The sequence below is a fragment of the Anolis sagrei genome, chromosome 5, assembly GCF_037176765.1.
Source record: "Anolis sagrei isolate rAnoSag1 chromosome 5, rAnoSag1.mat, whole genome shotgun sequence".
In the NCBI taxonomy this organism is placed as follows: Eukaryota; Metazoa; Chordata; class Lepidosauria; order Squamata; family Dactyloidae; genus Anolis; species Anolis sagrei.
This window is the reverse complement of record NC_090025.1, coordinates 22,911,394-22,923,538: the sequence shown is the minus strand read 5'-3', so window position 1 is coordinate 22,923,538 and position 12,145 is coordinate 22,911,394. Positions and strand designations below refer to the sequence as shown.

General features: G+C 38.6%; 1 protein-coding gene across 3 annotated transcripts in view; it reads right to left on the bottom strand.

The window, feature by feature from the left end:
- The window catches only part of GRID2 (glutamate ionotropic receptor delta type subunit 2), a 1,028,529-nt gene that overhangs the window by 328,478 nt on the left and 687,906 nt on the right, over positions 1-12,145 (bottom strand). For all 3 annotated transcript variants that reach the window (XR_009631647.2, XM_060779233.2, XM_060779232.2), the window contains exon 8: positions 6,300-6,419. Coding sequence is in view for 2 of the 3 variants with exons in the window: in XM_060779233.2 (XP_060635216.1) it covers positions 6,300-6,419 (120 nt within the window). In the remaining variant the exon portion in view is untranslated. The remainder of the gene's footprint in view (positions 1-6,299; positions 6,420-12,145) is intronic.

Genomic DNA, 12,145 nt, shown 5'->3' with positions numbered 1-12,145 from the left:
TCAAATTACTCAAGAGCCTCTCAAGCTCCCCGCACAGCCATTCTGTGCTGTATGGAGAATATGCATGATCACAGAAGTTACTTTCTACATCCCTGTAGCTATGTCCAATTTTTTTTTACAGCTGCAATGAGATAATTACAGCAGCACTGAAAACTCCAGAGCATTTTTTTAAAATCTGGCAAATTTCAGTACTAATGTCATCATTTCATATCTCGCTATAGTGACATAGCCAGACACTTTTGTGACCCTGCCCATTTCCCACAAAGCTTGGAATACAGGGGACTGCAGATGCTGTTCAGTAAATCAGGGGGAAGATTTGGGCATTAAAGGGAGAGGAATAATTCCCACAGAGCCCCCAAAAGGAAATCTGCACATGTAAAGGAAACATGCATATGTCCCTACCAGGATGTCAGCTACTGAGTGTATATTACATAAAAGCCATAATGTTTCAGATCAAATGTGCATCCAATCTGCAAGTTTGTTCAGATAGCCTTCAAACATATGGATCCCAAAAATTAGAGTGTGCATTCAATAGCTATCTCAGCAACTGAAATGCAGAGACATAACACCTCTGCCAATAGAGGAAGTAAGCACTTTATCACATGAAATTGCTATGGTAGTCACACTGTCATTGATAGTGGACATATTGGATTGAGCACATTCAAGATCGCCTCTCTCATCATTTGTGAAATTATGATGATTCCATAAAATCATAAAGTTGGAAAAAGACCAAAAGAGCCATGCAGTCCAACTCCTTGATTTGACAATCTTTGGTCCCTCAATCATAGAATCACACAGTTAGAAGAGACCACATAGGCCAACTCCTTGCCATCTAAGAAAAGCACAACCAAAGAATACCCAACAGATGTCCATCCAGCCTCTGTTTAAAAGCCCTCAAAGAAGGAGCCCCCGCTACACTCCAAGGCAGTCAGTTGAACAGGTCCAATGGTTAGGAAGTTCTTCCTAGTGTTCAGTTGAAATCTCCTTTCCTGGAATTTAAACCCATTGCTTTGAGTCCTAGTGTCCTGGGCAGCAGAAGCAAGCCTGCTCCCTCTTCCTTATGACATCCTTTCAAATATTTAAACTTGGTGATCATGTCTTGTGAATAAGCCACAGGGAGGAGGGAGCAAACTTGTTTTCTGCTTCCTTGGAGACTAGGACATGGAACAATGGCTTCAAACTATAAGAAAGGAGATTCCATCTGAACATGAGGAAGAAATTCCTGACTGTGAGAACCGTTCAGCAGTGGAACTCTCTGCCCCGGAGTGTGGTGGAGGCTCCTTCTTTGGAAGCTTTTAAACAGGGGCTGGATAGCCATCTGTCAGGGGTGATTTGAATGCAATATTCCTGCTTCTTGGCAGGGGGTTGGACTGGATGGCCCATGAGGTCTCTTCCAACTCTTTGATTCTATGATTCTATGATCCTCTCAATCTTCTCTTCTGTAGGCTAAACAAACCAAGCTCTTTAACCCACTCATCACAGGGCAGGATTTCCACACCTTTGATCATCTTGCAATGTCATCCGATGATTCAAAATTTAGCAACATACGCTGGTTCCTCTTCAGTTTGGCCAAAGAGCCCCCTGACTCCCATTCCACAATGTTCACCTACTTCCAATGGGGCTTCATACCAAAGCTGAAGAGGAATAAATCTATGCCACCATGGCAGCAACACAGGAGGCTTCCTGTTTTCCATTACCAACAACGGGGGGAAAGCAAAGTGGCAGACACTTCCCCCATGGAATGGGGTTAGGGGCAAGTCAGGCAATCCAGGTTGTGGAGCAACCGGTTCCCCCTGCCTCCCACTGGGCACAGCTGGATTCACCACAATCCATGGTGATTCCAGCAGCAATGTGATCAGGTCCTTAGTCGCCCTCTCCTCTGTATTGTCCAGATTCCAGATCCATTGTGATTCCAGTGACAAATATGATCACCCTCTCACGTGTAGATGTTTTATCTTGTCAATATCTCTCTTGAATTGTGGCACCCAGAACTGAACACAGTATTCCAGGTGAGGTCTGTCCAAAGTAGGATAGAGGGGCACTATTACTTCCCTTGATCTAGACACAATAATCCTTTTGATGCATCCCAAAATCCCATGGGCTTTTTATTTGCTCCATCACATGTTCAAGTTGTGGTTTACTAAGACTTCAAGATTTTTCACATCATGCTTGCACCACAACCCTGTATTATGCCTATCTGCTTTTCCATGTTCTGTGAAATTTCAAAATTATTTTTGGAGCAATTTTGCAATTTTAGTTGTGAAAAACAATAAAAACATAAAGCAAATATCACTAAAATATAAAGTATAGAGAAAACAGTTTGGGGTTATTGGGAGAAGGCCAAAAAGATGAGAATTCAAGTCACGACATCACAGAAGTTGACATCATAGAAGCTGAATGGATTGAGCTGTACACAAGGTAGATGATCAGAACATATTGTGGGATGATGAGCAATTGATGAGTTTTACCTATCAATAGCAAGGGATGGTTTAATCAGGCAGGAGGAAGATTGGCAGTGACATACACACAACATTGTATAATATGGACCACAACATTAACTGCTGGTCCATTTGCCCCACATAAGGTTATAAAAGTATAGTATGACATGTCCATATCTTGTTCATGACCTTTGGGGAACATGCTAAACAACTCTTATAAAAAATAAATGATAATTAAAATTAAATAAAAATGTACAGCAACTTTGCATTTTTCTTTTCACTTGGTCTGAGGAGACATAACTTGAACAGCTCTAAGCCAAAGCATAATAGCTGAAACAAGTGGCCAAAATAATTTTAAAGGTGTTTGATGTACAAGCATTCAGCAAATTATGAACAAGATAGGTTCTGTGGGTGTGTTCTTAAGTTGAATTTGTTTGTAAGTTGGAATAGGTACATTTTAAGTGTAACAGCAGCCACATCTATCTATCTATCTGCCTAATTTGGATAGCACAGGGAAGGTTAACACCCCTGTAGTGTTTGTTTTGCAGTCTGTGTCCCTGTTCAGAAGATTTCATCTCACTTTCTGTCTCTGTGATCATTGCATTTTGAAAAATTTGCCTTGTTGTGGAAATGAGGATTGGTGATGAAGCTTCAGGTGAGACACTTTTCCTCATGGCGTCTCTTTCAGGAGTGATTTTCCCTTCCTAGGGATGGATTTCACTCACTTCCTGTTGTCTCATCCCCCAACTCAGTGATTGCCTGTACAGGGATGCAAAATATTTCAAGACTTCTGGGAACCTCAGCCTGTTTCATGTTGGGAACACCTTTTGCCATGGCACAAAAGTAGATTAATGATGTATAGCAGAATTCTACTAGCTTTCCATTGCCCCTGGCCATATTCCTGTTTCTGTGTACTGCAAAATAAAGCAGGATGTGTAACCCCACTTGAATGAGAAATGAGGGTATTGCCCTATACCTTATGTCAAGAAATCCCACTTCTTATAATAATAATGTTCAGACAAGACTGTTATTAACTCTGGCTTGCTGGATGGGGAGAATTTCAAGGGGGGGGGGAATAACACCCTATGACCCATGTCATCAACTTTTCTTTTGATTTAGGTGATATTTGATGTCTGTACCATCTCAGATTCCTGAGAAAAAAAGAACAACCAAAATAAATATATCCTAATGTTTCACAACAGGAGATTTTCCCATGCAATTTCTCAAACTCATTTAACTAACCTTAAGGTACATTTTGCCTCTTTCTAGGTTTAAAGAAAAAAATGGAAAATCAATCAATACACAAGACATCTTATTCTACAGATCAAAGTCCAGTGAGGGGAAAAAACAGATATTCCATCCTTTTCAATCAACTATAAATCTAACATCCATTCTGTAAATGTGTATACCTCAAAACAGGAACTGGATGTGTTCCTAGGCATAATTTCTTTCACAGAAAATGCAGAACCAGAGGCAGCAAGGAAACAATCATTTTCTCCATGAAGACGAGCCATTCAATGTTGCAGCATATTTTTAAAATTTAAAGCTAACCACAGGCATGAGTGAAAGTGAAAGAAAGGCCAGGTAAACCTTGCCTAAGTAAATAAAAACATTTTGAACTTCCTAGAGTCTATTCAAAATAGTTTCTTCAAAATAGTTTCTTCAAAATGCATCCAGGAAATAACTTTTTCCTCTATCAGCATTCACTTTCTTATGGTTGCCATTTCAATCACCAATCTGATTTATCTATTTTTCTAAATGTTGTGGAATAAATGTTAAATTAGAATTATTTGCTCTCTCCTTTTCTCACTGTTTTGCTGTTCAGATAGGCCACCTTATCACATGGGGAGAGCCATTGAGAGAGAGGGAACAGGAAAAGTTTCTCAGTTTATAACTCCTAGGACCCTGGACTTTAGAGTTTATAAAGTATCTTTCCCTGTTGAAACATCAAGTTTGTGCCTAAGAAAGTGAACTTATTGTCAACAATAAACACCATTTCGAGTTACCTGTTGTGTTCTGGTCCTTGGGAGTTCCAGTTTCCCTAAAGGAGGGCAAGAAGCAATCCCCTGGGGAAAGATGTCACATCCATGCCTCTTTCTCTATAGCCCCAGGCGCGACGGCAAATACAAAAGAAGCTTTTCCTGTTCCCTCTCTCTCAATGGTTGGGAATGCCGGAGCAAACCACAACCCCAGTTCAGTGGCCTAAGTTGAAGGACAAGACCTTCCTATGGTGCCAAAGAACCGGAATGAAGGTGCCTGAGATCTTCACAATGTCATTCAGAGGGTTTGAACATAAAGTATAAGACTCAGGGGTAAAAACCTAAGAATTGGTAGTAAAAAATGCCTTGACCAGGGGCTTTGGGCCAAGCTTTGCACAAGTCCATCCAATGAGTCTTTTTCTGAGGTAAAAAAGGTGAGAGGGATACCTTTCCTTTCTCCCTTGGAAGGGGCGGAGCCTAAACAAATGAACTGGGGAAACAAGCCAATTGGTGCACAACAACAATAAATTGACAGCTATAATAACCAATGAAATTTAACTATATATATACAAGGTAGACAGGAATAAAATGACAGTTTAAATCCTGCAACTGACAGTACTACATATATGTGGTGCCACACGTGCCGTCACACTCCCCCCATGCCGTTTCTCCAGTAAGTGTGGCAAAATGGCAGTGTGGTGATGCTTCCTCCATCACATGGGGTTGGCATCATCCAAACAGAAGGGCAGAAGCATGCTGCTTCTATTGGAGCCACACGACAGGTGTTTGGGGGAAAAGCAGAATATTACCATTTCTCCAGTTATGCTTCGGTGCTGATACTGCTATAAAACCTCAAAATAGATAGAAAACATACTTGGGACAGGACTAAAAAAGACGTTTATAAAAAGGAGCTCGACTCTCAGAGGCTCTAAGTGAAGTACACCTATCCACTGTAATAACAGCACCAGCTGATTTCACCTATTAGTTATTTCTAGAAACCTGATCATTTATTTCTTCATAAAGGAGAGGTGACAAATTGGAATGCATATTTTTAAGATAATTTTCAATTTGCTTATTGGCTCAATATCTATATATCTGCCTGTCTGTTGTTACAAATACATGAGCATTTCATGCCTGGCTTTTAGTACAGTAATATTTGTCACTTCAACATATATTATGCTGAAAATCCTACTTTAGCACAGCAATATTTTTCCTTCATTGTAGAAAGAGCCTATTTACCAGACAGATTATATTCCACATAGGGATATGTGAGAATTCCCTGAGGTTCTGACCTGTGTCCTGAAATGATTTTTGTTTTCTCAGTTTTCCCCAGGTAAGCACCTTCGAAATCACTTTCCCTATTCAAGGCTGGGGTGATAAACAAGTTTTTAGTTGTGTTCACCAGACTTCAGGATTAAGTTATTTGAGGCAATGGCATGGAGGTGGGTCCAGACAAATCAAAAAGGGAGAGAGCGCTAATATGTTTATTTTCTCAACTCTATTTTCTTTCTTTCTCTTCCTCTGACATCCACTTCTCTACTCCTCTCTTCCCTATGCAATTCTTTTTGCTAGGAAAGAGACAGGCTGTTTTCACCAAGTGTTAGAACCAATTATTTGCAAAGGTGATGCCAAGGGAGGTATGGGGCCCTGTGTCTACATGTTGCCCAGCCCTGTTCAAGGTGAAATACATTACTTTCCATCAAAATTAGTCAAAATCCTCCAAAACACACTTTAAAAACCAGATTGTCATTATACCCCCCCCCCCTTTAAAAACACTTCCAGTCCTATCAGTTCATGAATCCCACATAGTTGTTGACAGAATAGTCATTTATATGAAACATGAAAAAGAGCAAGATTTGATTCTTAGAGGACGTGGTCTCACCTTGCGGATGCCTCTGCTCAATTCTTCACCATAGTTGGTGCCCAGGATTTCAAAAAGAACTTTAGGATTTCCACCATTTTCTGCAAACTCCAGTTCTCCAGTCAAGCCATTTACTGCACCCTGGATACATTGAAGGAAAGATGGATCATGATTCAGATACAATTATGCATTCATTGAAACAGATAATACAATCACAAGTATTGCTAATCTTACAAAGTTTAAAGCAGTAAAATCCAGTGATCCAGTACATATTTGTGCTGAATATATAAAACCCATGAAACAAAAAATATGTTTAAGAAATTACAAGCAGTCATGGCAATTGTAATTCATTAGGAAAGTAACCACTGAGATCATGCTTGGGTCAATAAAGTCCAAGACTAAACCTGCTGGATGAAAGCAATCTAACTGCAAACAAGATAATTTTGCACCATCACTCAATATAATCTATAATATGACAGCACATTTCTGTCTGCCATAACTCTAAAACTGTGAAATCTAGAATCCTAAAATTTGATGCATATGCTAAGACAATTTGTAATGTACAATTTTTTTAAAAAAAATACTTGTTAACTTGTTAATTTTAATTAATTAAAGCTGTCTGTAGCATATAGCACTGCATTGATTCACTAGTGGACTATCAGAATTATGAGGCCACTGAACTTAGCTCCTACATGGCAGACCCTGGAAGCTAAGCAGTGTTGGCCATGGCCAATACTTGAATGCCATGCTGACAACAAATGCCAGGCACTGTGGATTATATGACAGAGGTTGAAATTGTGAAATCCACCTCTATGTATTCCTTGCCTAAGAAAACCCAGTGCAATTTAATCTCTATGTTTAATTTCTGCTAACCAAAAATTGGCAATTTGGAAGTCCCTGAACAGACTGAGAAATGGAGTAGGCAGATCAAAAGACAGCCTGGCAAAATGGCACTATCTAAAATAATCTTTCATGTTGTGCAACTGTGGAGCAGAACAAGCAACTCTGCAATGGTATGCTTGTTCACAATGTCCTGCCTCACGTACAGAGGAAGACTTGTTTAAAAAGTGCCAGATAATGCGGTTGCTGCTGCTCATTTTTTGGTCAAAAAATATTTAGCTGCTTGTGTTCCTTCTATTTTTATCAGTTTTATACTTATTTATGCTTTTGACATGAAATAAATAAACAAATTTATATTCTGTGTATTTTAAGATTATTTTATAGAAATATGTTTTAATATGTATCTTTTATAGAAATACATTTTAGTATGTGCATTTGTGTAATTTGTACAATATTTATGTGTTTTAATTATTCTATAACCTGCCTTGAGCCACAGTGAGAGGCAGGTAAGAAATAATAATAATAATAATAATAATAATAATAATAATAATAATAATAATTTCATGGGGTTGACCTAAATGAACATAAAACTTGACTGAACACACATTGCCAAAGCTGTTATTGAAACACAAGAGTGCGTTTATAGTTGGTCAATTCTGAGCTCTTGGACAATTTTTACTTGTTTAAATCTCTTTCTCTTTGTGTTTCTATATGTTAGTGTTATTCTAAGGGGGATTCTTAATCTGAGTGTATATTTATTACAATTGATTTTTTTGTTTTGTTTTTGCACTTGTAATTGAATTATGTGAAAATATTATTGTTTTGCATTATATAACTTTTTGTTTTACATTAATCCATGCCACTTTGAGCAGAGTGGAAAAAGAGAATCATCAGTTCTAGTCTGGATATGGAGAAGAAAAGAAAAGTCTCTGGGTTAAGGGTGCAACTAATAAAAGGAATCCTGAGTGAAGGAAGGTACTTCCACTAGGTTTTTTTTAAAAAAATAAAATAAAAATAAAGGTTAAAAAATGTAACTAGGAGAAGCTGTACATACAATTGCTCTTGAAAATGAGTTTCAGAGGTTGTTTATTATATAAAACATGTGAAAACCTTTTGTTCAAAAAATATTTGAAAGAAAAACAACAAAGGCCAAGGAGTTTTGCAGAAAATGTCCTTTCTGTAGTTTTTGCTATAAAATAAAATAAACCCTGAAATGAATCACCATTTTTGCAGTGACCTTACACTGGCACATCTTTTCTCATAGGATAAGGTTATAGGATAAGAAAAAGTAATAAATAATATTCTTTAAATCTCTAAAAGAAAGAGGCAGATACTAATCTTTATTTGTTATGGTTTAGCAGTTTATTCTTCCATCAAAGGAAAAGATAGAAGGGAAAACCCATGACACAAGCTCCACTCTTAAAATTCAGTCAGTCTGCATGACACACCAGGCACTAGCCCAAATCCAATTCCCTTACGTTAGTTGTAGTCAAATATAGTAGTCTGGGTAGTTGCATTACTCCCCGGAAAACCTTAGATACCTCCAAATGTTGTATCTGCAAACATACTCTTTTGTTGCCCTCAGGAGACCTTAGACCACCTCTAAAACATCATATTTGTGTTTCCAAATATACTCCGAGGATCTCATCAAATTGAGGTCCAAAGAATGGGCGATAGTGGGAGGATTAGCCAGGCAGGGTAGTGAATCTGGCAGGCAGCAGAGAAAACTGTTGTCCTGCATCCTTCATCACCCACATTGCCCCCTTTATCCATCCCACCAGGGGAAGCGTCACTGCCTGGCTTCCCCCTCTCACTTTTCTTGTCTTGTGAACATGTTTTCTGGGCAGCATCCTAGGATGCTGAAATTTTCTAATGTGATGAGTTCTTAAGATGACTGGGAAGCATGTTCCAAAATCCTTACCTAGTCCCAATGCAAGCCAACAAAGCATGCACTGAACCTTAAGGTGAGTCTACATAAGCAAGAAACCTTGATTCACCTCAAATTCATTGTTAGCTGTTCCTATTTTTTGTGAGTATTATGAGGGATTTTTTTAAAGGTTTGACCAAGCCCCTAGTCATTTCACGAACCTCTGCTGAAGTCAGAACTGGACATATGCAGGACCAACAAGAAGAAGAGGTGTGTGTGATCTTCCTTCTTCTTCCTGGTCAAATGGAAGCCCTATTCTAACATCAATAGAGATGTTTCTGATGGCTAGGAATTCAAAACAAGCTTTGGAGCCACCTGGGATTGGTAGTAGTAATGCAGAGGGTGAGCTGATAGTCCAGTAGTTGTCGGTCTGGCTGGATTGTGTGGATGTCAAAGGGGTACCACAGCAGCTTTATCCAGGTGCATCTACCCTTGATTTAAAGGTCAGTGCATATTCATCCTTAGGGCAGGGATGGATAGGAGATTCAAGAGACAAATGTACCGGATAGCAGGCATATAAGCCCTTCTCAATTTTAACTGTACCATCTTGCTAACTGCAGCAATACCCAGCACCTCTTTTCTTTCTGAGAGGAATGCAAATCCACATCATCCCATAGTCCTATGGCATGGTCCAGAAGCAAAATGGTTATTCTCTTGGGCATGTGGTCTCCAGAGTCTAAATCACATTGTCCTATTTATTAAGTATACTTGAGCTCCCAAGCACTCTTGGTACCTGGGCAGTGCCCTACACCTGATAAGAAATCCGATAAAGCCTTAGATGTTTTGCTCTGAGCATTTTAACAATCAGGAAAATACACAACTAACCCATATTTCTCATTGCCCTGTGCAGAGATGATAAAGGAGTGAACCTGGCTTCACTGAAAGGATGCAGGTTCACTCCTTTACCATCTTTGCATAGGACTGGGAAATCCTCTTGCACAAAGACAGCAGATGCTATTTAATTTGGGCAAAACCGAGCTAACAGTCAGACTTCATTAGCTCACCTAGCAATACCATTGATACAAACTGTTAAAAGTTTTATCTTCTATTCATCACAGCCAATATTCTGCTGGGCTTATCAGGATACCAAAACTCCACAAAACAGATCAATGCCTTTCAGTGTGAAATTCTAGAAAGCATATGGCTCTGTGAACAATGAAGTGCTTGGGACAGAATGCAGTCAAGCAGATCTTTTCCCTTTTCTCAGCACTTACTCTTTTTTTCATCACTTGTTTACATTCAATATATTAACATGTAAACTCTCTCTCATTCTCTCCTTTATATCTCCCCTTTCTTCACATATTGACTAACATTTCACAGAACGAGTAAGAATGAACAAGAAGAAAAGAGTGTTTTTGCTTGTGTCTGCTGGAAAACCCCTGTACATCTTCACTTTTCATTCTCCTGAATTAATGTGTGCAAACTACCCTATATATTTATGTATAAACCTTGAAATTATTGTCAAAATCAATCCAAAAAACCTGGGTTGACTTATCTAAAGGTCAATGGAAGTACTACATCTGAACTCTTATAAGGAAAGGAACCATTCCCTTATTTACATAAAACATTGAATCCCTGCTACGTTTTCTTCTGTGGCACCAATTCTTGCCCTTCTTGAATGGCTGGATGCAGAGGCAGCCCTAGATAATTTTCAATGGTAAGCAAACAGTATTTCCCCCCCCCCCCCCCCAACCAATCACTGATATATATTTTCTGTTTGTCGTGGGAGTTCTGTGTGCCATATTTGGTTTAATTCCATCATTGGTGGAGTTCAGAATGCTCTTTGATTGTAGGTAACTATACATCCCAATAACTACAACTCGCATATGCCAAAGTCTATTTTCCCCCAAGAGCGCCTCAAGAGCGCCCCTGGGCAAAATCAACTATACTGCAAATGCTTACTTTGCATAATGGGTTGAGCCACCCCTGGCTGGGTGGGAAAATGGCAGCAGTGGCCAAGGTTGCCTGGCTCCTTAAGATGGCATTTGTTCCTCCCTCTATATGCAGAATAACTTTGGATTTATCCATGGGTCACAGCAAAGTTCAAAATCTGTCTTGGCTTATATATGAGGTTGGCTTATACATGAATAATATATATGGTAACTTTGCAGTTTGGACTCAGTTTACAGCAATTGAAAAAAAACTAAAATCAGAGAGGAAAAGTGGAAGAGACAGAAACTAGGAGATTTTAAAGCAGCTGAAAAAGTGGGATGGCAAATAAGGACAGTCTGTTGCAAATTGGGAAAGCTGAACAGTATGGTAAACATGCAGGTACATATGGACTTAAACATGCTTCTAAGCCGGGGTGCACAGTATACATGTTGATGAGGTCGAGAGAGAAGAGAGATACAGATTGAAATACAAGTTCCTATCTTTTAAAACAGCCTTCCCAATCTGACACTTTCCAGACATATTGTTTAAATGCAATAATTGTGTTATGGATTTTGTAGTCCATGTTAGAAAAAAAATCTAGGTTGGGAGAAGACATGTGTAGAACAAGAAAAATGATATTTTTTAAAGGTACCAAAAGTCAAATCCATGCCATTCTGTAAATCTCATGGTCTACTCTTGAAGCTAATCCTTGAGCAACAAAGCAATGAAATATCTTAACAAATAAAAGCAAATTCACTTATTAGTTTTGGTTGTGTTGAATTATTTTCTCAAATTTCCAATGCTTAACATTAATAAACACTCAGGAATGTAATATCCCATCTATATTTTGAAACAGAATGGTTTCCAGAGGACTGTAACATGTGCTTTTGAACCAGAGCTGTCACAATGATTAATCTCTGCAGTGAAATACAGAAAGAGACCACAAAAGGCAGTGTTTGATAAGGTACTGAATGTATAGAAACAATTATGGAATATTTTTCAAGGTAAAAGTGTTCAAAATAGAGATTGCATAAACAAAATAATTGTGTTCTGTGTTCATTTTTTATCAGTGTCTTCCCTATCAAATTTGGTCCATCTACAATGCAAAGCACATTACTTTTTCTAACTTGAAGCCTAATCGGCTAGGAGAAAAATGAATTTTTGCCTTTTCTGCTTCATAAATCATCACTATCCATCACTGACAATAAAGTCTGAAATCAGAATTGAG